General features: G+C 35.3%; 1 protein-coding gene and 1 pseudogene across 14 annotated transcripts in view; one reads left to right on the forward strand and one right to left on the reverse strand.

The window, feature by feature from the left end:
- Window positions 1–26,694, forward strand: part of VPS13B (vacuolar protein sorting 13 homolog B) — a 768,204-nt gene that overhangs the window by 263,515 nt on the left and 477,995 nt on the right. Inside the window, exon 19 of one of the 14 annotated variants that reach the window (XM_034668377.1) lies at window positions 514–968. The exons of the other annotated variants lie outside the window; for them this stretch is intronic. Coding sequence (XP_034524268.1) covers window positions 514–584 — 71 coding nt within the window. The 3' untranslated portion in view covers window positions 585–968. Of the gene's footprint in view, window positions 1–513; window positions 969–26,694 lie in introns of those variants that run through there. 14 annotated transcript variants of the gene reach the window in all.
- LOC105242011 lies at window positions 686–26,694 on the reverse strand (annotated as a pseudogene).

Here is a 26,694-nt window from a genome sequence, read left to right on the forward strand (position 1 = left end):
CATTATAAGTGCTTTTAATTGTCCTATACTGTTTAGTTTTAGATGTTTGGTAATTATTCAAGTCCATATTTTTGTAAAAGTATAAAATGTGTAATTGTTAAAAAAAAAGTGGTATATATTTATGGTGAAATAGTTTTCTTTCTAAAGTATTTCAGTATATTCATATAACTATAATCAAAAAATTGTGTTTGTATGTGATTGTAAAATATAAAGCATTTAGGATATTTATTATTACTGCTTTTGTTTTCTAAGACCAATTTTTAAAGTTAAAATAAGTATTGAGACCATTAGATTGTATTTAGTTTTTAAGTGGTTTAGCTTGGAGTTAATTATTAATTATAAGCCCCCCCCCTTTATTGGATTCATTGTTAACAAAGCATAGCATAAGTAAGTCTCAGTCAGCCTGTGAAAGGGATGACTTAACACAACTGTTGATGCATTTGGAGTGAAACATCTTTATCAAGTTAATACAAGAAGCAGTCATGCCCTACTTGAATTACTCATTTATTATAGCTGAACAGCAGCCTGCATGTGGACTTCGAAATCCTGGGAAAATAAGATGCCTACATACATCCAAATGTTGAAAGCCTTTACTCCTCAGCAGCTGGAAAATGTTGAGCTCTGTTGTCATCCATTAGGTTTTTGGCCTTCAGGGAGATGTGATCAGTTTAATTACTGACCAGCTTTATCCATTACTTTTAATGACTGTAGCCTCTGAAGTAAGCCTCTGAAGTTTGTAGCTTAAACGATCATATTTAGATATGTACACTTAAACTTTATAAAAATTAAACACATAGGCCTAGATGATTATACTTTGCTTATATGTTTGTCATATGTACTCAGATCCCTAAAAATATAAAATAATTCAAATATATTAATAGAGGTTAGCTTGTTTACTTTAAATGAAGTCTAAAATGTGTTTGTGTTTAAGAGTAACAAAATATGCTGCACATATTTGCTGTTCTGGGGTAAATTTTAGATATTATATCCATTTGTGTGCAAAATTTTTACATTTCCTAAATATAGTCTGGGTTATTTTTAATCACAATTATTTATAAACAAAACTGTTAATAATTATTTGTGCTTTTTGTTTATCTTTTTTTCACTACCATTTTGATGTCAAGTCCAAGGAAGATTTTTAGAAAATATCATGGCTTGATAGAGCGTAGCTAAGAGAAATTCATGTTATATGAAGAAATGTATTTATAACTCTGAGGCTATTGGGAATTCCGGTTCTAGCTCTGGAACCCATTCTATCTATAAATCACTTGATCTCATGTTGAATGTTTCTTAATCTATTAAATGCAGTATGAGGCACTGAATATCTTTGTGTTGACTGTCCATTGTATAAAGACACTCCTTTAAAGAGGTCACCATTCATGTTACAAACCGAGGGAATTTGCTTATTATTGTTATTTATTACAGTGTTTTTCAGGCAGATGACATTAAAATCTTTCTAACAAAATTGGTATGTTATGACAGTATCCAACACATAGATGTAAAATTGAGAAAAGCACCATGTGGTTGAGTTGATGGCTATAAGACAATATTGAAGTTACCACGTTTGGCTAGTTCCTATATTTATGTGTTAAAATATTTGTCATGGTTGAAAAGTGTAAGATATCCTCATTGACAGACATTTGATGTTCATATTTAGAGGCGTAATGCAGGTGCCATACTGGGAAGATTTTGCAGAAACAATAACTGAGCAGTAGAAAAGAGTTAGGGAGATATACCAGAAATATGGTATACATATGGTATTTACTTACGCAATATCTTGATGTACAGGTTAACGTTATGCTTCTGAACAATATAGTTAGAAAAGAGGTAATGAGAGAATTATATTTTGAAATGTGTTATAAAAAAAAGGTTAAATATTAGTTTTTTATGGCCAGAAGGGTCCTGTTCTGAGTTTGAAAGAATGAATCTGAGTGGTCATAAATTATGTAAAATAAAAAAAAGCAACAAAATATGTATATAGGTATATAATGTAAGTAAGTGTTAACACTAAAGATGAGTTTAGAATTGAGTCACTTGACTTCTTCATGGCTCTTTTAATTATGTTTTCAGGTATTACAACTGTGCATAGCATTTCTGTACTAGACCAGGTCAAAGATAGAAAGAGCATATGTTATTCCAGTACCCATAAATTTTTAATAAACTTGTAATTGTGTTTGTAACATTTTTGGGGGGTAAAATTTGAAAACTTGAGTAGCTATTTTTGTTGTTACAAAACTCACAAATGGGTTTTTTGAAAAAATTGTATGGATTGACTATTTTTTCTACGGGTTTATATAATAGATACCATTACTCACCATGTTCGTATTGAATAATATATAAAATCACGTGCTAATTCATTCTTAAAATGAAAATGCTCTCTTATTATAATACTTAATGCAAAAATTCAAACACAACAGAAAAATGTATAGGCTTATTAACAATCATCTGAAATACTATGACCTAAAGATTAACTAGTGTTGATATTTTGACACACGTTTTCAGATACTTTTTATATGATTACATGTATAAATACACGATCCTGCATGAATAATTTTTGCACCATATATTCTCTTCTGTACCTGCTTTTTCACTCGCCCATGTTTTAAAGCCATCTTTCTATGATAATAAATACAGCTTTTCATCCTAATTTTACATGACATTGTAGCGTTCTGTTGTATGCCTACACATATAATTGATTTCTTCTTGGTAGATAGTATGATTGGTGGGTATTTGAATTTTTCCAATTTTGTACTAATATTAAAAAAGCCATGGGAATAATTTTGTTAACATTCATCTTTGTGAACTTGCCTAACAAAGTAAATTATTAAAAGCATATTTTGGTGTATTATTTTGCACTTGAGAACGATTTAAATTTATTTTTCAAATAATTAGTGCTAAGCAAGTATTAACTACAAATTTTAAAATGGAAATGGTTAACTTTGCAGAGAATTCAAATGAGTCTTGTCTTTGTCTTAATAACATTATTAACAGTAAGATTTTGGGTTTTTTTTGGAAATTTCTGAGAGGTCATGCAAATAGCCCAGTCATTGACATGTAAATTTATTTTTCTCTAGAAGGTTTTAATACTTACACCTACTCAACATTATTTCACACATCATTTCTTCAATTTCATTTGCAGCATCATTTAGGAGAAAGAGATTGGACTTTAAAATCAGGCAAACTTGTTTTCAAATACATATTTGCTTTTACTGTTGTGACTTGGAAAATAAACTTAAATCTCCCTGAGTTCTGTTTTCCCATATGTAAAATTTGTAAGACAAATCCACTCCCTTGTAGGGTTTGTTTTGAAGATTAAAGGTAGTGAATATAAAGAGCGAGCACCTATTACTTAATTTTATGTACACCTTACAAAAACTTATGTATGTGAAAAACTTAATGCAGTTTTGGCAGTTTTTTTTTATTATTAGTGTTTTTTATTTTCATCAACAAAATGATTCCATATTTAATGTGAGTTTATGTTTTTAGTTGTTTATTCTGCTAAATTTGCAGATTCTTTCTTAGTCTGTCATTACATTAAAAAAAATTGGAATTAACATGAGCTAAGGAGTTTGCTATGCTGTTTTAATACATGATTGTGAACTATAACCTGCCGATCTAGAACGACCATGTGCCACAAAGAAAAGTTTTATTTACAAGATCAGACTTGCATGTGTTTATAAATCTTTAAATCTCCCTCTTTTGAGTCCTATCCTTTGATATCCTTCCCCACAGCTGTCTTATTTCAGATCTCCAAGCAAATATTGTGTGTGTGTGTGTGTGTGTGTGTGTGTGTGTAAAGCCAAGGGTGAACACAGTTATGCAGGATTCCATCAGTTCATATGCTCTAGTTTGCTAATCTCTCTCTAAACTCCAGTTCCGAAATACCAGCAGAGCTCCTTTATCTCTGGTTGTACCTCAGTGAATAGCACATAGCCATTAACCTGCTCTCTGGTAAACAGGTCACTCGTTCTAATTAATATTATGTCAAATTTTGAAAAATAATTTTGTCAGTTAAAAATCTCAGTAGAGTGTTGGTTGTGGAATAAATACCATTAACAGTATGCAACTGCAACCTAGTGACATTGTTATGTTGGGTGTCTTCTGTATCCCAAACAAATGGTTCTTTGAAATCTGTTTAGACTTTACTCAACACAGTGAATAGTTACTTAAAAGTTGTTGCTGTACCCACAAATCAGTTTGTGACCAACTCTAGTGGATGTTTGGATAAGAGTACAGGTTTCCAGATCATCTAAATGCTTTGTTCTTTCCAGCCGAGGTGTTAATTATGAAGGGGAGTTGACTTGCAGATATGATAACTTTTTCCGTATTTCCTTGCTAGTTCTCCTTTTCCTTCGCTTACCCGTTCAAGGGCAATTGCCTGCATTCCTCTAGTGCTGGGTTCAAACCTCAGCTCTATCATTTATTGGGTGTTTGTCGCTATGTGCTGTGTACCTCAAGTATTCTTTTTTTTTAAGATTTTATTTATTTGATAGAGAGGCAGCCAGCGAGAGAGGGAGCACAAGCAAGGGGAGTGGGAGAGGAAGAAGCAGGCTCCCAGCAGAGGAGCCTGATGTGGGACTTGATCCCAGGACTCTGGGATCACGCCCTGGGCCAAAGGCAGACGCTTAAGGACTGAGCCACCCAGGTGCCCCCACCTCAAGTATTCTTAACTGGGAAATGGAAATATTAATAAACACTAGCCTACTTCATAGGGTTATTGAAAAGATCAGATATATTAACATAGATGTCATTTTTTATAAATGAATTTCTGTGCATATTATTAAAGTATTAAATGCTTTTATTGGGTGCTCATTAGTGTCAGGCACCATTTTAAGGGTGCTATCTCATTTTATCATAGTAACCCCATTATGGAACAGGAACTTTATTTTTTAAAAAAGTTGAAAGTAGTAAGTGTTATGTGATCCATTAAAGGTGTTTATGTAAGATGAGGCAGAACTTGAATTTGAAGTTCTTGGCTTTATCTACATCTAAAGACTAGTGAGAGAACGTACATTTATGTTTTATGTTTAAAAAAAATGTTTAAGGTATAGATGTATTCTTTCTTATCACTTCTCAATTTAACTGATTATATTTTCCCGTCTACTAAATTAACTTCTCATAGTATCAAGTAAGAGGGCTACTACTGTCGTTCAGTCTCTCTGTAGCTCCTTACTTCAACTGTCTCTGAGGGAACTCAATCTAAGAAGGCAGGGCCATCCCAGATTTTCTGCTACATCAAGATTGCTATCAAGACATTGTTCAGGGGTTTGAAGAGAGTGAATTTTCTGCCCATTAGTATACTTATATGGCCATTGCACATATTCTCCAGCCAGAGGACAAATTTGTCATTTAAAATCACTTGAGAAAGAGAAAGCATGATTATTTTGCAAAATTGGTGCTAGAAACAATGGGCACACATTTTCTGTACGGTTCAGATTTCCTTATAATTCATGCTGTGCTTTAACTTCATCACTTGCTCTATTTTCTCTGTAGTGATACCACCATTAAAGGAATTGAGGTGTCACTAAGAATGAAGAATGTTTTAAATATTTTGAAACCTCCTACATTCTAGGATCAGTGAATCCAAAGTGAAATTCTAGTAGTAATAAGATTTTGAAGCAGCTACAGAAATCCTGTGTGTAGCCTCCCATGCAATTCAGCTTGAGAGTGCTTGTTTCTTTTGTGTGATTATTTGGTGCTGAGTGTGGCTCAGTGCCTGAAAGATTCTCATTAAGTAAAGATACAGTAAAGATTCCTCACTAGGGAGATCTGCTTTTCCATTAATGCTTGATCTACCTATTTATTTCTATCTGTAGTTCTCCATAGCTTCTGAGTAAATTTTGATGTTTGCATAATCCTAATTTAGTAGAGTAATATCATTGATGACAGATGGCATAGTATAGTGGTTAAAAACTGGGCTTTGAAATCAGACTGATTCCTGGCACAAATATGTTTCTCAAGTTTCTCAACTCTTCAGTAACTTTGTTTTCCTCATTGGTAAGATACGAATAATAATAAAATCTATGTCATAGGCTTGTCATGAAGATTAAGTGAACTCATGTAAGTTAAGCATTTAGAATAAGATTTGGCACATACAAATGTTAGTAGTTATCATTGTAATGACAAAAGTGTGTGACTGGAACTCAAAAAAACCCAAAAAAGTAGTCTTTATTTCCTGGTTTATCTAAAATCACTTTGCTATGAGAGATTCAGGTACAAGAAAAGAAGGAAAATTTTAATGAAGTTCATATTTTCTATTGGCGAATATGATTTTTTAAAAGAAAAACTTTTTTTTTTTCATAGAATAAAGCATTGATTCCAGTGGCTAAAAGGAGTTGATACTATCTGTCCAGCATTGGATTGTTCCAGTCAGTTCTGTAAAGATAAAATATTAAATTTGTACTATCCCCTAACGTTCATAGTGCCAACATTTTCCTTGAGCGGCAGATGAATCTTTGATCATCTGTGAAAAAATTTCTCTTAGGTAATTCACAGGCACCTTAGACTCAGCACTTCCAACTTCATTTCTCCCATTTACTTCAAGGTTACACTTTGACCTGTATTCTTCTGTATCGATGAGTGGTGGTATTATAAGTCCAATCAGAAACCTGGGGATTGCCCTAAACTTTTCCCTCCCTTAATTTCCCATCTTTCCTGTTTGTGCAGTCACCAAATCCTGAGGCTTCTCTATAAAACTTTCCTGTAAGACAAATCTGATCCTTTCACTTCCTTTAGAAATATTTTTTAATGACTCCCTCACTGCTTTCTGGATAAAGTTCAGGCTTCTTAGCAGTATTTACAACTCTAATATTGTATAGTGTTTTCACATGCACACTGTTCTCTCACTATGTGGAACCATTTTCAGTTCCATAAAATGCCATTTTCATTTGTGTATACAATTCCAGTGCATAGGAAAGCTCTCCCTGCTTTTCTCTTCCCCACTCTGTTCAACTGAAGCACTGCTTCGATTGAAAATTAATTTGTAAATTTCTTTCCTAAGGCAAGTTAGGTGCCCCTTATGTTTGCTTCTTCTCTGCATTCCATAACCTCTTCTGAATATTTTATTAAAGCACTTATCAAAAATTATGACTAATTTTTGTCAGTGTCTTCCATTAAATTATGAGCAGCCTAAATACAGGGACTCTTTCGTATTTATCTTTCTTTTCTTTCTCTTTTTCTTTTCTTTTTTAAGTAACTCTACGCCCAACCTGGGCCTTGAACTCAAGACCCCAAGATCAAGAGTCGCATGCAGATTGAGCCAGCCAGGTCCCCTCTTACTTATCGCTTAATGTTTAATATTTAGGTTTAGGTGTATGGTTGATGTTCAATGAAAGTTTGTTCAATTACAAAATGGTTTTGAATGAGAGTAACATCTTTGGTAATGGTCACATGGTAAATTTGTCTTTAATGGGAGATAATGAGAATTAATTGCTATTAGTTATTCTCAAGAGAAAATATAAGGAAATGGACTGAAACCCCAGCTTTTGCCCATTTGACATTAGTCATTCTGTGCGTTTCTTCCTATAATTTATTTACCACTTTGACAATAACAGTTTGTTCTTGTCTATTCTCATGAGTACTAGTCATTGTCAGGAGTGTCTCTCGGGGTGCCTGGCTGGCTCAGTAGAACATGTGACTCGATCTCAGGGTCATGAGTTCGAGCCCCATGATGAGTGTAGAGCCTACTTAAAGTCTCTCATTTAGCTACTTAGAGCATTGCTCTGTTTAATTCTTAATTTTTTTTATTTTAGTAATAGATATTTGTTGATTTTATTTTATCAGACGACTAGAAATATAAGTTTCCCTCCATATGTTGCATATTCATTGTAATAAATGTGAAGAGGGTTCATTGAGCTGATTTAAGGGCATTTGGCAAGTTGGTTAGAAGTCTAATCCTTGCAGGACATGAAGTCAGGGCTTGGCATTTACAGGGTAAGAGGCTGGATGGACAGGATAAATACGTTAGTTCGGGAGTTTACCCTGGGAGTGGGTAAAAGGCTAAGAATCTGAGTACAGAGGTCAGGGCTTTGTGGACAGGAGGTAAAAGTGATATCTAGAGCGCAAGAAAGGCTAATGTGGTAGGGATTATATGTCTTCGTTATTGTTTAGGGGTATCTGACTTCATTGGAAAGAGAATGTTGTTTAGGGGAGGCTGGCCTTGGGTAGTGGTGAATTCTTGTTAGAAGTTGATAGAGCATATAAATAGTGGTGCACCTTAGCTCTGGTAGTGGATGGGATATAGTTAGTTTATTGACACTACTAGGTTCAAGACTGTTTTTGTCTATGAATAACCTAGTTTAGCATAGGCCTTAACTAAGGTAAGATGTTCAGATCTATTTAGTGTTTTGAGTAGTTTTCTGTGCCATTGGCGGAACAAATTAAACTTTCACTGGTTGAGTGCGTATACCTACACGGTATAGTGTGGGAGGACGATCAGCCAGTTTGTCTTCGTGGTTTATTGGCAGCAGAAAACTCTTAAACTGAGTTTTCCCATGGAAGAGGTATCTTACTTGAAATCCCAGAACTTTTACTAAAAAATTTATGAAGTGGGATGACAGTAAAGTGCTGAAGAATCATCAAAGCAAGTATGTTATTAATTGACAATTTATTGACTTCATCCCCCGGGCCAGTTTAAAGAAGAGGGAGGGAGGGTTAGATTTCAAGCTACACTTTGAATGCTGTGTGAGGTCTTTTTGAGATAGTTTGGTTAGGCTGTGATTAATTAACTCAATTAAACAAGTATTAGTACATGAGTAAAAGAACACTCTCTTATGGATCTGTCACAGAGGTAATAATGGGTTCAGTACTGATAAAATTGTGAATCTGAATCTGGTTAACATTAAAGGGCACACAAAAATTCACCTGTCTTCTTTAATCTTTTGGTAAAGAGCAACAATAATTCAGCGTTTCATATATGTATTCTATATTTTTTCATATATGTATAGGTTTACATATTTATTTGACTTAGAGATAATGGGATTAAGCTTTAATTTCCTCTTAACTGTATTTTAAACTTTTCAGTTTGACTTTTAAAAATTGTTAGAAATTACTATCCTTGGGCTTTATAGCTTGTGCAATTATATAATTTTACAGGAAATGACACATAAAAAGGCAAAGAAAGGTTTTGAAGCTTTGTATCTTAGTTTACTCCTTAAGAAAGAGGTGCTTCCAGTTTATGAACAAGAAAGTGTAATTTCCTAGTTAGAACTTTGGTTTTTTATTTTTCTTTTTTGAAAGCCCCTGAATGTTGAGATACTTAATCCCTTTTTGTCTGTTCCCTAACTATAATTTCATTTGTTTTTGTTAATTCTGAATGTACTTATATACTATTTCACTGGTTATTAGTTTTACAATTTTCTATATTTTAACATCTCTTAAATTTAGAGGAGTCCTTGTATAATCCGTGATTTCTAACAATTACTAATGGCCTGAGTTGAGGTCAAGTTCTGCCGAGATGATAATCTGTTTGCTGCTTCTACTGATCTGGTGGCACTACAACTTGAGACGACCATAAGTTAAGTTGTCTGCTTGAGAATTTTTTGGACTTCACTGGTAGTGTGGATTCAGACTGCAAATCTATAAGAATATTAGTTTATAGTTCACATTCCCAAAGATTTTTGTGTGTCTGCCGAATGTGCAGTGCAAGTCAAACAAACCATCTTTCTGCTTGGTGGCTTTATTTCTTATTTCCCATTACATTGGCAGCTTTGATGTATCAACTTTATGCAAGAATTTTCTATTAGCTTCTTCAGAGAATTAATAATATCTTAGATATAATAAAATGTAGGGGCAGTGATGTTAACCAAAAAGTAACCGTATGGAGGCAACAGGAAATGGTACATGGCCTTGGAGCTACTTCACTGGTGGCATAGAATGAACTTTGAAGGTCATCTTTTGTGGCTAAAAGTGGTAATGGCTCCATCTGCTGTATTGCTTGCCATATTTATAAGCAAGACCTTTTTGATGCTGATCCCAGATCTGGCAATACAACATAGTGTATCTTGCACAGTCATTTAGTGAGAAGCGTTTGACCTGAACTTTAGAATAGGTCTAGAGAGACCGAACCACTAAATCGTTATATATCCAGTGGCCCCTTAATCTTATCTGTGAAATGAAAGGTATTAGAAGGCTTCTGTAAAACAAGGATTTGCAGTGGGGCGAGAATTGTTTGACTCCTTCTTTTAAAAAAGTTTTGGGGCACCTGGGTGGCTCAGTCGGCTAAGCATCTGATTCTTGATTTCAGTTAAGGTCATGACTCAGGGTTGTAAGATGGCACCGTGCATTGGGCTCCGGGCTGGGTGTGGAGCCTACTTAAGATTCTCTCTCCCTCTCTCTCTGCCCCTCCCCCCTTCCTAAAAAAAATGAAATTTTTAAAAGTTTTGTCATAATCTAGGTGTATGTACCAAGGTTCTGTAAAATCTGTAAGCTGGTAGAGGATTCTTGTTTCCTTTAGACGTATATATATTTCTAAACAACTATTGTATTTTGTGTTAGGAAAATTAGGGGACCCTTGGAAAACTTTAATTTACAATTAACATTTTAAACCTTGACTTTAGTTTTCAAACTCAGATATTAAGCTATTGCCATTGTATGCCTGCTCTACTACTACCTCTGCAAATTAAGCCTCTTTTTGTGAATTTTCATATTGGATAGAAGTAATATTTGGGTCTATGTACTCAATAAAAAAATTGTGAGAAGACATTTTTAAAACAGTTGTATTAGATTATTCAGTTCATGAACATCCTCATGTTAAGAAAGAATGCTGTGGAATGAGTTACCACTCTGTGAACATTCATTGAACACTTAACCAGGAAATACAGTAAATAAAAGAGATATTGACCTACTCCTGTGATAAAATACAGCCTCTATATCATCCCTTTAGTTTAGCTATTCCTGTCCTACACAGATCTCATCTTGAGACAGAATAAATGAATTTGACCGTTAGAATAAGGAACTTAAGTTCAGTATAAGGAACTATCTTTCCATTGAGGGTAACATATGAAAAATCTTCATGAGTAGAGTTGATTCTTTTAATTGGAATGGTTCCAATTGTGTTATATTGAGGCCAAGGATAGAACCTAGTTGTGTTACACTTAGGGGCACAATGACACGGTGTTGTGGTTCTCAGCCCTATCAGATCTAATGCCCCTTTCTATGACCGGTATTTTCTAAGGCTCTTTACTATCTTGATGTAAAATTCATAGTTGATGTACCTTTTTAAGTGGATAACTTATGGAGAAATCAATATAATACCATAATCCTATTAAGGAAGAAACAAGAGGAAAGTAATTTATATATATTTTTTAATATTGAGAATGTAACCAGAAGACATGATAAGACATTTTGCCTGCCACATGTGTTACATTGGGACATTGATAAAGCCCTGCCTGCCTACGTGTTTGATAAATTGGCAGTGCAGACACTCAGATGGAATAGTCATGACTGGTGTGATTTTCTGAAATGCTAAATGCCTCTTGGTCAAATTCTCAATGATTCGTATTTTTTCTCCTATATAGTGATAGTTAAATTTCTGGAACTCTTGGGGTTTTTTAAAAGTGGGCGGAAACCACTCTGCGTTTTGATGTAAAATGGAGTTAGATTCTAGGTTCAAGTAATATAAACAAGTTTTTCATTCCCATGAATGCCTGGCAGGATATTTGAAAACTGTGGAGGATGCAGGGCCGTTCTTTTTTTTTTTTTTTTTCCTATTTGCGATATATATATATGTGTGTGTGTGTGTATATATATATATATATATATATATATATATTTGTTTCTATGTTTTTTATTATGTTATATATATGTTTTTATGTTTTTTATTATGTTATGTTAGTCACCATACAGTACATCCTTATTTTTTGATGTAGTGTTCCATGATTCATTGTTTGCATATAACACCCAGTGGTCCATGCAGTCGTGCCCTCCTTAATACCCATCACTNATATGTTTTATGTTTTTATTATGTTATGTTTTATATATATATATATGTTTTTATGTTTTTTATTATGTTATGTTAGTCACCATACAGTACATCCTTATTTTTTGATGTAGTGTTCCATGATTCATTGTTTGCATATAACACCCAGTGGTCCATGCAGTCGTGCCCTCCTTAATACCCATCACTGGCCTATCCCAGTCCCCCACCCCCCTCCCCTCTGAAACCCTCAGTCTGTTTCCCAGAGTCCATAGTCTCTCGTGGTTCATTCCCTTTTCTGTTTACCCCTCCTTCATTCTTCCCTTCGTTTTCCTACCGACCTCCATGCTATTCCTCATGTTCCATAAATGAGTGAAAGATGCAGGGCCATTCTTTGTTGTATTGAGCATTGAACGACTTTTAACATTCTTGGTAAATACCTGATGTCTGTAGTGTCTCCTAATGGTTGTGACAACCAGAAACACTAATTTGCAAAAGTGCCCCTAGAGGGTGGTACAGTCCTCATATAGAATATACTGACTGTAGAACAAATGGTACAGGATGCGGGCAAGAGTCGTGGTATTGGATTTGAATTTAAGTTCTTCTACTCACTGACTTCCTATTGACTTTGTGATATTGGGCAAGCTAGTTAACCTCTCTTGGCCCTGGTTTCCTTTCTGGAAAACTGGGAAGATGATATCTTACAGAATTAAGTGGATAAAATGTTATATTTTAGGTACCTGACATGTGCTTCATGTGGATGAGACTGTGTCTCTTTTAATCACCATGCTGTTTTTTAATACTAGTAGGCACTTAATAAATACTTGCTTAGTGTTATTATTATTTAACTCCTGCGTGTCACACTGTGTTCCAATATTGAAAGTATGTGAGGAAGTGATTGCTTATTATAGGCTCCAGACCTGTCATCTGTGTCTTCTTGTGTTGTGGAACTCGTGAATCTTAATTTAGGATGCTGTCTCTTTGGGATTATGGCCTCCAGTTTCCCAGAGAGCGTTAAATTCAAAATATGATGGTTTGCTTTCAGTTTGAAAGAGACCTGTGGATAAGGGTCTACCTCTAAGCACATTAGTTTACCAGAATCTTAATGTTTTTCTTATTCATAAATGCTGTTTTGCTAATGTTAGGGTGATGGTGGAGGCTATGGTAAAAGGTTCAGGACCTTCCCTCCTTTGCTAATCCTGATCTTTGTTACATAGATTTTTAAAATAACACACCAATAATTTCTTCCTCTTTTTTAGCTCTTTTTCCTCTTCCTGTGATTTTGGCAACTAAAGTTTATGTATTGTGCTTCCTGGGTAAATATTTGCTATATTTGTCTTGTTATTTGACTTGTTTAACTTTTATCATACTTCTTTCAAACTACTTACTAACCAGACTAAGATGGAATAGTACTTTTGGCAATTTTAATGAGACTAATTACTTTGAAAATGTTGGAGGGAACTCTGAGTCTTCCTTTTTAAATTGCCATCCCATTTATTTAAAAGAGGAAGTGTTTAATCTGTAAATGCTGCTCTGCATTTTATAGAACGGTGAACCTTACAAATTTGTGGTTTTCCTTAAATGTTTATTAAAATTTTAACACACATAATATATGATTATCATGAACAAGAGTTTTTAAAGCAGTCACTTTGCTTTGATATTTGCAGTGTGAAAAGCTAAAATTTTCTGTTTCTTTTCCTTTTTTTCTTCCAGGTCACCTTTGGGTCAGGCATTGCTGCTTTTGCAAATCTGCTTATCCTTGACCTTTCGTTACTAAGAGTTTAAATTTGGTTTTGAGTCAGTGATTGCTGCAGTCTTTAAAGCTAACCAAATGTTTAGCATTTGTACGATTTAACCAATTGTCATTAAACATTTGGTCACTTCTACAAGAAAAGTAGCTATATTGTCAGTTGCAGATTCTCTTACCAAAGTCTGATTCTGGAGCATTCCATAAAATTACTGAAAATCTATTTGATCAAAATTCATATTGGTTCAGATGGTTTTAGGTTGTTTTTAAAACCCGAAGATTCTTTTATATACAATTTCTGAATCAGCTTAAATAAGTTCATGAGTATTTTAGATAATGACTATGTGGTTTTTTACCTGTGAAAAGTTAAAAAAATTTTAAATCTATTCTCAGTTTTGGGACACCTGGGTGGCTCATTTGGTTAAGTGTCTGACTCTTGATTTCGGCTCAGGGCTTGATCTCAGGCTCCTGGGATCAAGCCCCTTGCTGGGCTCCATGCTCAGCAGGGATTCTCTTTCTCTCTCTCTCTGTTACTTTCATTAAAATAAATAAATCTTTCAACTATTTTTAGTTTTTACACTTGATTCAAATAAAATTTTATTCATTTTCAGTCTGAGATTGTGAATTTTAAATTTGCATTTCAGTAGCATTTATAATTTTACTTCACTTGCAAATGACATTTTATTGTTTTGCTTAGTAAGCTTATGGAGCATTTATTTAACTCCTACCATACAAGAAATGTGATATGGGATATCTTGAGGATTAAGACTTAGCCATAACACATAATTGATTGTATTCAATCTCATTTCTATCTGTTTGCAACATAAGGGGTTTCTAGACTTCTTAGATTTCTTGTGTGTGTATGCAGGAAAGAAGGTGGGATTTTGTGTCCTTTCAGTTGCTGATCAAAGTGTAAATTCCTAAGAAGTCTCTTTTTGCCTCTGTGTCCTATTTTGTTGTAGGAAGCCAAACAGGTTGCTTTTAAGTGTTAGAGAACACAATAAAATCAGGGCCTATTTGCCTGTGTCCAAAGTGGTGTGCTCCTTTAGTTGTATCATTCTGATAACCCCAGTTGTTGGTTTGTTTGCTTTTGTCTTTATTTTTATAACTTCGTTCTTAGAGTCATTTGTTATTGACTGTTCTTTACCAATAGTATATGGCTAAATAGTTATATTTTTTATGAGGTACTTAAGCTCTCCTACCTCACTAAAATGTATAGGTGCTCTATTAAAATGTATTCATTTAGTAAGACCAGGTTTAATAATTAAGATTTAGGGTTCTACTAGATCACTAATGTTTTCACTTAATTGCAGGTGATAGTTTATTCTCAAGTATAGGCCCTGTTTTCTGAGGTTTGGGGGAACAAAGACTATGTTGCTGATCTTTATGTTGCTCTGGATGTATAAACCTAATTTTGCATATAAAGATAGTCTCCAAATCTTTACTTAGGAGAACAGAAGAGAAATATAAAAGTAAATTTTTAATTTGAGGAGTGTTCATGGTTTTTGGTCCCATTAGTCTAATGTGAACAATGATTACAGTGTTTTATTTGAGTTTTTAATATTAATTTTCTTTTTAATTTGTTTATAAGATTGAGAGCTGAATGGCCACTAAATTGTTGAATTGGGAATTCAATATGAATATAGTCCACATGTCTGTATCAAAGACTTGTATATTTTTTGATTAGAGGTGGGAGGCATAAATATACAAAGCCTTAGCTTTTGTTAAGAGTTGCATGTTTGTTTCTTCTCCTGTTCTATTTTATCTGTATTCACAAAGGAATTTGGAGAAATTGGAATGGGTTAAAAGAAGAGGAATAGTAATTATTAGTAAGGAAACAAGGACACATGGAAAACAAAAACATACAGCAACGGTTCTTAAACATATCTTAAGTCCTTGATAGTTCACTCTGATGTATGTTATCCTCTGCGCAGTATACTAAATCACAAGGGTCATTAGCATGACCTATATAAATACATTTTTATCAGAAACGTATTGAACAGAATCAGAGTATGATTTACTTTCCTTTGGGAAACTAGTGTGGGACAGTGAATGTGACCTGCTCTCATGTCATTTCCCTGGGCGATACATATTATTCAGTTTAGGGCCCTCACCTTTCCTACCCAGTTTTCTGGTAGAGACAGTTAAGGCCTGGAAAAGTGATGATCCTCTCCATGTCCTGATGACAGTTCTGAGAAATCTGTAATGCCTGGTACTTAATAGTTGTCCAATAAATATTTAATGAGGGAACTCTTAGGCAACTAACTCCAGTCCAGGGTATAATGGAGGTTTCAAGTTTCTTTGGGATAAATTTCTGTCCATTTTGGTAGTCTAAGAGTGGTTAAAGTCCACTTTGAAGCTTCTTCAGAGATCTGTAGCTTGGTCAACAAGGGGGTGTGAAGATACATATTCAAGCCTGAGCTATTCCACTTAAAGATACTTGCTTATAGCATAGTTATCCAACATGGTTTAATAATTGTCATGAAAGCCAAATACTAGCAATGCCAGCGATCATTAACTTTGAGGATGATCATACAGTACATAGGTCTGGCCAATTGGCCAATTCATATTCTGTCATTCCTGTTGAACAAAGGAAAAAGTAGAAGTGGTTGCATTTAATAGGCATATTTTCACTTATGCTTATGACACAAACTGTTCCTTTCACTTACCTTTTCCCTTTCATGCTTACCCTGACTTTCTTAACTCCATGGCTGTACATGCAGAGATGAGGTTTCTTACTGAGGGAAGTTATTAACCATCTCAAAGACACAGAGTTAATAAGTGGCAGAACTAGGAATTCAAATAGTATGTTGATGTCTCCAAGCTCTCTACATCATGCTGACTCAAATCAGGTGTCTGAATGATTGGAAATGGTTGTAATAGTTAGAAATGTGTAAATTATAAAGGTATAAATGTATAACTGTAAGCACAATTGAAAACTGAGATAGGCTACCAGACACACTTGAAATCATACTGCTGTTCTCTCCTCCATAAAGTTGTAGTTCTAAATAATCAGCTTGTGTTCTGATTAATGTCAATTTGCTATGATGCAAATTTTTGCCTTTATTTGACTTGCAACCTGCCTTATAGAGTTAGTGATTTATTGAATATCTTGGAAGCAAGTCCTTGACAGGCAGTATTTTAAGGTAAAATTGCTGGGTGAGGATTTTGTTAACCTGACATTTTGTGGTTTCGCCTCATAAAACTGGCAAAGGATTCTCAGCGTGGAATGTTAATGGGGTGAAGTAATGAATGCAGGCTGGGATACAAGCAACCAGACATGAGCAGTCCTATGGTTCATACTCCATGCTTCTTGGGGGAGGTCTTTGTAGACAGTAGCTTTTCTAAAAGATAAAAGCAGTAGGAGATCTTTTTAACTCAGCAGTTGATCATACTCTTTTTCTGAAACTTAGAAGCCAAGCAATGGTATGAACATGGGAAAGTAATTAAAGTTAAGCAAGTGCAATCTCTCATGATAGTTTTCACTTTCTGAAGCTATTGAAGTAAATAATTATTGAGTACCTATTTCCTCTCACCAAATACTAACCTTTTTATTCCATTCAGCTTTTCAGTATTGCTGTTTTACTTGAGTATCCCAATCTGTCAATAAGATAATAAATTTAATGTTAGTTGTGCAGATTTTAGGCTGTTTTATGTGGGCATTTTGCAGTAGTTATCATGGGGCTTTTATTTCAGAATGCACTGTACCAGAATTGTTTGATTAAAGTACCTCTTATCAAAACTTTTTGATCACATATTATATATTTTACACTGTAAATTACTTACAGTGTATATTTAATGTTTTCACAGTGTCAGGTTAACAAAATCCTTACACAGCAATTTCAACTTAAAATACTGCCTGTCAGGGACTTGTTTCCAAAATAGTCAATAAATCACTAACTCTATAAAGCAGGTTGCAAGTCAAATATATGCAAAACTTTGCATCAGAGAACAATCAAGATTAGAACACAAGTGTTAGAAGCAAGTTGATAGAAGGCAGTCAGCACATTTACGATAGGATGCTAATGGGACAGACCACACTACCAATATCCTGTACCATGCAATGTTTATGTTCTCTGTCCTTTGACTCTTACAGTCTACTAATTTATTATCTATATTTCACATGTCTTAGGAATTCTGCCTGTGTCGTATAAGCTGCTTGCTTATACATTTTGTGAGTTCTACCTGTATCTCATAAGATACTAATTTACTGTCTATGGTTAACGTTTCTTAGGAATTTTATCTGTTTTTTTAATTTGTAGCCTAATTGAATATTCTCAACCAGTTGAATATTCTCAACCAATACATAGTGTGCATGTTGTAGAAATTGTTCTTCAGTCAAGTTTTATTAGAAGTAGACCACTAGGAGATATACATATAAAGGATTTATTAAAAAGATTTCTCCATACTCAACTGTGGGAACTGTTTAAACTGCCTGTGGAAGTTGTTTTCTGTTTGGTGCTGTTACCTGAAGTCCCCAAGGCAGAGAGTCAAGAAGGGAAGACATACATGAATTAAGGGGAAGCAAAGACAAATGGGAACCTGTAAGCATTGGTGGAACTTGGTGTCTTAATATTTGATGATACAGGTATCTTGTGAGACGATATGGTATCCTTTATCACATAGCTAACAATGAACAATGCTCCTAGTCCCAGAGTCAGATAAGTTGAAGGAAGAAGTTTGGCAAAAGCTGGAGTTGCCATGGGGCTGGCTGCAGCCTGTGCCAGGTAGGCGACCAGCAGAAACTTGCATGAGCAGCAGTACCACCTCTGGCCATGCTGGCATTCTGAGTGTGAAATATGGCAGCTATTTCATTTCTATCTTCCAAATCTTGCTGAAAACGCCTTTTTTTTTTTAAAGATTTTATTCATTTATTTGAGAGAGAGAGAGAGAGAGCATGAACATGAGCGGGATGGGCAGGGGAGGGAGGGAGAAGCAGATTCCCCACTGAGCAGGGAGCCTGGATTCCAGGACCCTGGGATCGTGACCTGAGCTGAAGGCAGGCGCTTAACTGAATAAGCCACCCAGGCACCCCTGAAAGCATCTTTATAGCCCACACTAACTTTGAGCTATGTACAGAAGAGTATTTTAAGAAGTATACATCTAGTTTTTAGTCAGGTTGGTATATTTAGATATAGCATATGTTCTATTTGAATTTCAATTTTTCTAAATTGATTCAGCTCCTCTATGAGTAACTACAAGTAATTATTGAGCACTTACTATATGCCAAACGCCACCCCATGCTCTGTGTATACATGAGATTACTTAAATGTCACAACGATCCTGTGAGGTATATTTACTCTTCTCTCTCTCTTTTAAATATGTGAGGAAACCATGGTAGAGGTTTCTTAACTTACCTGAGGTTGAGGTATAGCTAGTCAGTTATGGATAAAAGAGTTCAATCTTAGAAAGTTTAATAGCGGTGTTTTGCTTTTAACCAGATATAAACGGCAAACAAAAGGGGGGGGCACAGCAATGAGGATGGGTTAGTATAGCATTCCAGCAGGGAAACCAGGCAGTAATATTTAGGTAATGTAGAGCCTTTGAGGGATGGAAAGGTCCAAAGTAAACAGCCTTAGTGGAATGGCAATAGTAGGTGGTAGGTTACTACAAAGAATTTCATACCATTGCTCTTTTATTTAGTGACTAGGTTAGGTTGCTCCTCAGCTAAGACCTACTGTGCTTATCTTGTCACTTGGAATACTCCTTGGCTTACACTGTGTATGCCGAGGAGTATAAATTTTTTTTTTAAAGATTTTATTTATTTATTAGACAGAGATAGAGACATCCAGCGAGAGAGGGAACACAAGCAGGGGGAGTGGGAGAGGAAGAAGCAGGCTCATAGCAGAGGAGCCTGATGTGGGGCTCGATCCCATAACGCCAGGATCACGCCCTGAGCCGAAGGCAGACGCCCAGCCGCTGTGCCACCCAGGCGCCCCAGGAGTATAAATGCCCTCCTTCGAGAAGTCCTGCTCATGATCGTTTTGAAGGTTCCATTAGTTTGTAGGGTTTTTCCACTTGTGAAGTATTATCTTACCGGTTCTTATATGAAACATACTGAATGAAATTTTAATTCTGTTGGCATTTTTTTTGAGAGGTCTAAACCCTGTATTTTAGTTTTGGGCATCTTGTTCTAAACCTCATTCGCTTCAGTAACTATTAAGCTATTGTGATAAGCATCTACACATTTCCAAGCATGTGTTTTAGTAAAATGAATAATTTTGAAAAGATACGTTTTGAAGGTGTTCTGGAAGGAGAATGTGATCGATATATCTTGTTTGACAAAATCACCATAGGGAATGCTGAATCAAAAGTTTTCATCTACATTTTTTGTCCTGATGTTAAGTGTGTGTTGTTAGCAGTTCAAGGAAATCCATCTACATCAAGGGGGAAAATCCCTGTTAGTTCTTAATTATAAATAAAATTTACCTTTTTGCAGCGTGACTGCCAATTTCAGTTTTGAAGCAACTTCTTTCTTTCTGAGCCATCAGCTGCCGTGGATTACATTAAACATAACCACCAAGTCTTCCCAGCGATCTTTACCTTCCTGTTCTCTGCCATGACAATATTCTCTCTGGGATTTCACTAAATAGTGTCTTATCATCTTGACAGATTCTAAAAATAGACTACAGCACAGAAATTCTAACAGTAAATAATTTACTGGTTACTTCAGGTTACTTATCCATTTTCCATTCTTTGTCTTTCAGTTCACAGAGGAGATGGCTGAATTTTAAACTCAAGATCATTGGATTAAAATATTTTTAACAGGTCTTAAATATTTGCAAGGAAATAGAAAAAATGAGGAATCAGTAAGGCTAAGATTTACAGTTACCACATCAGTCTTTTCATTAAATGGCTATTTTATGCAAGTAGGGGATCAGGTAACTTTTTTTAAAAATCAGTTCAAGTGTTTTATGCCAAATTAAATGTTCTTTGATATATTCTGAGGAATTCATTCAGTAAATTCTTTTAAGTGTCCCAAGGGGCTCAGTGTGGAAAGGATGTTTACAAGTACAAAGTGAATGTTACACTTAACCCAAATCCTTACTTAACTTCAGTGCTTTATGTACATTGAGTTAGATTATCCTTCATTCTTAAATGCACAGCACAGGATTCAAGATAAAAGATTTAGATTGAAAGATTTTATCCATTCCTTTCCATATTCCCCGTAAAAAAGAGTCTTCTTTAAATTTCCAATGTGAAAAAAAGAAAAAAGTTTTCTGTATGAATTAAACTTTTAAGTATTAGGCTTCAATATCTTTCACTTTTTTGTTCATTTATTTGTCTTGAAATTGTACTGGTATTGCATTAACCTCATTTTGATAGGAAAGGAAAGAAGAAATTGAGTCACATGTTTTCTATAGCAGGGTAGTCAAGTATAATAATATTGTTTAATTTCCTTAATAAGAAGCAGTCAAGTGATTCCAGGGCCACTTAGAGAAGGATTTAGCCCTCTAGTAGTAGTTTATCGTTTAATGCATATATGAAGGAATCATAATTGTTGGTGTATATCTGTATCAAAATCTTTAAATAATAGTGCTTTGTCTCTTTAAATAGTACCACTTTAGCGGCAACTTGGTAAGGAAAGTTTGGAGGATTGTAGAGTTCATATATTTTAGAAAAGAATAAGATGTTTAACAATGTAACTTTTTTATGGTCTTATATCTTTAAATTATTGCTTTCTTAGGGGGATAAGGGAGACATAAAATTAGTACCTAGAGAATCTGTTTCTTGGAGAAAGATGTGCAAGGAGAATAGATGGTATATATATGTTTTTTTAATTTTTTAAATGGTTTTATTTAGAGATAATTGTAGATTCACATATAGTTCTAAGAAATTAACTAGAGAGAGATCATGTATACCCTGTACCTGTTTTCTCTCGATGATAACATCTTTCAAAATTATAATACAGTATCCCGATCAGGATATTGGCAATTCACTAATTTTATTCAGATTTCTGTCATTTTATTTGTGCTTCTCTGTGTGTGCGTTCTGTGTAATTATATCACATGTTTAGATTTATTAGATTTAAGTATCTACTGCTACCGTCAAAATACAGAGCAGTTCCATTACCAGGATCCCTTCTTTCACTGTTTTGTAACCATACCCACTTTGTTCCTCCTTTCTCCTTCCAGCCTGCTCCAGCCCTATGTTTTTACCACTAATCCATTCTCCATTTTTATAATTTTGTTAAAGAATGTTATTTAAATGTAGTCATGTATGTAGTGTGTAACCTTTTAGGAATGGATTTTTCATCCAGCATAACTCTCTGGAGATCAGTCGGTCGGTCGGTCCGTCTGTCCGTCCATCCATCTATCCATCTATCTATCTATCTGACTCATTGTCAGATTTTTGCTCAACATGATATTTTTGAAATTATGCATGAATTGTATATCAATAGTTTATTATTTTTTATTGTCAAGTATTATTCTAGCATACAAATATACTGTTTTTCCATTCAATCATTGATGGACATTTGGGTTGTTTTCAGTTTGGGGTTATTGTGATTAAAGCTGCTTTGACATTCTTGTACAAATCTTTTGTGGACATACATTTTCATTTGTGTTGCATTTATACTTAGGAATGGAGTTGCTAATATAGGGTAGGTGTGTGTTTATAACAAAATGCTAAACCTTCTACCCAAGGGGTTGTGTGATTTAACATCCCCACTAACAATATGTGTTACAGTTAGTAGTTCCATCCATGTCTTTGTCAATATTTTGTGTAACCATTTTGATTTTATCTTTTCTACAAAGCATGAAAAGGTATCCCATGCCGATATTAATTTGTTTTTATCTGATGACTAATAATGTTAATCTTTGCATTTGCTTTTTGGTACTTGTTACCTTCTTTTGTGAAGTTGGTTGTTTTATATTGGCAGTTTGTCTAACTGAGTTGTTAGGGTTGCTTATATATTCTTACATGCGTGGAGGATTTTTTTCCTAGTCTGGCAGTCCCAGTAAGGAGCAAAATTTAAAAATTTTGATGTAGTCAAATTTTATCAATTTTTCTATGATTAATGCTTTTTTGTGTTTTAGATTTTTCTAAGAAATCTGATAGGCTTGTAAAATTGTTTTTCTAAAAACTTTGTAATTTAGCTTTTATTTTTAGGTCTGTGATGTATCTTAAATTAGTTTTTGTGAATAGTGTTTGGTTGGAATCAAGATTTTCAATATTATTTTTTCCCCGTTTGTTGTTAAAACACTATCATTGAAAAGCCTTTTCTTTCCTCTTTGAATTGCATTGGCATCTTTGTAAAAAATCAATTGACAGTATATTTGTAGGTCTATTTCTGGAATGTTTGTTCTTTTTCATTAATTTATTTATGTTTATGCCAATATCCATGGTCTTTGCTGTAGCTGTGTCCTGAATCTTGACATTAGGTAGTATGAGGCCTCTAACTTTATCTTTTTTAACGATTGTTTAGGTTATTTTAAGTTCTTTGTTTGAGTTAATAAGTTCATGTAAATTTTAGTCAACTTGTCAATTTCTATTTAAAATCCTGTTTGGGTTTTGATTGGGATATCATTGAATTTGTGTTTAAACTTAGGGAGAAACTGACATCTCGCCAATATTGAGTCTTTCAAATCCTGAACATGGTAATTGTCTCCGTTTATTTAGGCCTGCTTAAATTTTTTTTCAGTAAGTTGTTTACTTATTTCTTGCCTACTGCATTGTGGTGTTTTGTTTTTTAAATCTCCCAATCATTCATCTCATAACCTGTTAGAGTACCTACAGAATGTTTTTTCTGCTATGATATACTTATGTTTCAAATTTATGTAATTATAATTAGAAAAAGATCTTAGTTATAAGATAACCTATTCTATGCACTTCATATTCAAGTGTTTGCTTTTGCTTAGAATATAAGAATGAGGTCACTTTTAGAGCTAGTTAGTGAAAACAGTAACATACCGAATTATTTTGTTACATTATGATGTTTATAGTATCCCATAGAAACATTATTTTGAAATCCAGTGTCTCATGGTAGTGATTTTGAAAACTGTGTTGCAAAAATCTGTTGCTTTTGAGTCTCAGGCATTACAACACTTTGTAATAATTGGTGGAGATTGTTATGACATTTTAATACCTGTGATTAATAATGAGGCCCATGATCGGAAGGCATATTATCCTACTTTATCTGTGGTAGATCAATGGTTATTCCTCTTTTCTTTTTCAAGATCTTATTTTAAGTAATCTCTATAACCAACATGTGGAGCTCGAATTTATAACCCTGAGATCAAGAGTCATATGCTCTTCTGATGGAGGGAGCCAGGCACCCTTTTATATTTTGAAATAGACATAAAAATAGAGAATGATATAATGAATATCTCAGCTTTAAAAGAAAATCATTACAAATATATTTGAGTCTCCCTTTTTTCTTTCCCAGTCATTTTCTTCTCCCTCTTTACCGTATTAGAATTGACCACTGTTCTGAAGTTAGTTGTTATTCCTGTGTCTGTGAATGTCTTTATACTTTTAGTATATATGTATGATTTAAAAATTCTGAAGTTTCATATTGTTTTGCATGTCTTGATTTCTTTGTTATTTGTATTCTTTTGAAAATTTCTAAGTTTTTATTCCTGAACTCTTTTTCAGGTATTTATGTAGTAATCTTTCTTATGAACTTACTGCAGTTTATTATCTCACCATGGTTCTCATATCTGATCACAACCAATCTGACGCCATGTTTCTTATGTTAATGGGCAGTGTCAAGGATAGGACAAAACTCCCTGGTGACAACAGTGCACAAAAGTTAACCCTGGGGCGCCTGGGTGGCACAGCGGTTGAGCGTCTGCCTTCGGCTCAGGGCGTGATCCCGGCGTTATGGGATCGAGCCCCACATCAGGCTCCTCTGCTGTGAGCCTGCTTCTTCCTCTCCCACTCCCCCTGCTTGTGTTCCCTCTCTCACTGGCTGTCTCTATCTCTGTCAGATAAAAATAAAATAAAATCTTTAAAAAAAAAAAAACCAAAAACCCTACCATTTAAAAAAAAAAAAAAGTTAACCTTGCTCTTTCTGCTGGATAGCACCAATAAACAGATTGTTAGTCATATTGTCCAGGTGTCTCCAGAACTTGAGCCAAGTGCCAGCAGTCAGATTATGGTCAGTGGTATGCTCTCCTTTGACTTTTTTTTAAATTAATTTTTTAAAGTAATCTCTACACCCAACATGGGGTTTGAATTCATGGCCCTGAGATCAAGAGTCTCCTGTTCTACTGACTGAGCCTGCGAGGCACCCCTCTTCTTTGACTTTTATAAGGATCTGGAGGTCATTTAGGTCTTTGCCACCCCATCTGTCAAAAGGCTTCAGGGGCTGCAGGTGCTTGCTAGTGGGGGGGCTCTTACCTACCCCCCCGGCCCACTGCTATTCTTAGGGACAGGGGCTGGCATGTATCTTGCCTGGGGGTTGATCTCTATCTACTTAGTGAAGCTCATCTGCATCTGGAGCCTCCAGCTTGAGCTTTCTGCCATTCTTGCCTCTCAGGAAGTCAGTCTCTGAGTTGAACCTGAGGATTCCAGGAGTGGCCAGAGTTGTGATAAGTTTGGGGGATGTAATGAAGGTATGGATCTTAGGGTTCACATTATTTTGGCCAGTGAAGTTTCTGTTTGTAGGAGGTTATGACTGCAGTTTTCCTCTCGTTGACATCCTTTTTGTTGTGCTCAGTGCAGTGGCCACAGATGTTGGCTAGGATAATGCCACCCATATCCTATAGGATCTAAGCATAACCGTTCCACTCAGTTGTGGTGTAGGTCTGTTTGAATCTCAGTGAATGGTGAGCTGGGATTTTCTTTTGAGCTTGTGAGCCAGCACTAGCTTGGCCATATCTGCTGAATGCCCCCATGCTCTCATAGCTTGAGTTGGTGCAGCTGCCAGGCAGACCCACTGGATGTGCAGAGGACATTCTTCCTTCTCTGCCACAGAGTGGGCCAGAACAGGGTAGAGGACTCATTAATGTACTACTTCAGCTCATTGAGGTTAATTTCAGTCAGTTGGTTATAATGACAGCCAGGATCAGGTACCAAGTGTACTTGATTTTATATGCAAGATTGGCCATGTCTCCTTGCCTTGCTTAACTTAGGTATTTCTTCATTTTGTGCTTGTAAGAGAACACCGAAGGTCCCAAATTGTGTCCATGTTGCAGATTGTCATCATGTCAGTGTAAGAGATGGAGTCTACACCAGACCTATGCTACTCCACCACAGTACTCATGCTACCTATCACCACAAGGATGCCTGCCATTTTTAGGATCACATATGTGGGTGAGGTCTAGCTGGAGAGCATGATGATAAGCTTCACAACAATCATTTGGGGACTGTCAACTTCCAGGAAGTCCCAAACTTGCTATCCACAGTTTCAGCACCCCCAATGCCAGTATAGATGTTCCACAGGCCACCACTATTAGGAGTGTGGGAATAAATGCCAATGAGAAGATTGCAGGGTGTGCATAGTTTTCTAAGATGATCTGGTGGAAGATTCCAGATCCAGACCTCTTGAAGCCCATGCTATTCTTGGAAACTGTAGTTGCCAGAAATGTATACGTTTCCTGGTTTATGTCTTTGGCCTGGTGTAGATCTTTCTTGCCCCCGAGATGGGTCTTGATCAAGTGGTTATAGTGGATGGTAGATAGCATTGCCATTTTGGGCACCTACTGCTGATGAACCTCACTGTGAGGGCCTGCATGGTTCTGTAGTTGGGCTGCATGCAGCTGCGATATATCCTGGCCCACTCAGTCTCCTGGTTGACTGGTATCATCCAGATTGTCATACACAATCTTTTTAAGAGGATCAGAGGCGATTCAGTAATTTGTGAACAGTGTTAATGTTCTTCTCTAGCAGGTCAGTGTGGATGTACCCATTGGGCTCAGATTGTCTCATCTTGGCCCATTGGCACAGGACTGCTGTGATATGGTATTGCTGCACACCCATGGCTTTCTGTAGCTGGGTCACTAATAGGCTGTAAGGCATCGTTTTGTGGACTGACAAAAGATTAGGTTACATCTTACAAATACTTTTTTTTTTTAAATGAAGTTTTCAA

This window comes from Ailuropoda melanoleuca, chromosome 9, assembly GCF_002007445.2.
Source record: "Ailuropoda melanoleuca isolate Jingjing chromosome 9, ASM200744v2, whole genome shotgun sequence".
In the NCBI taxonomy this organism is placed as follows: domain Eukaryota; kingdom Metazoa; phylum Chordata; class Mammalia; order Carnivora; family Ursidae; genus Ailuropoda; species Ailuropoda melanoleuca.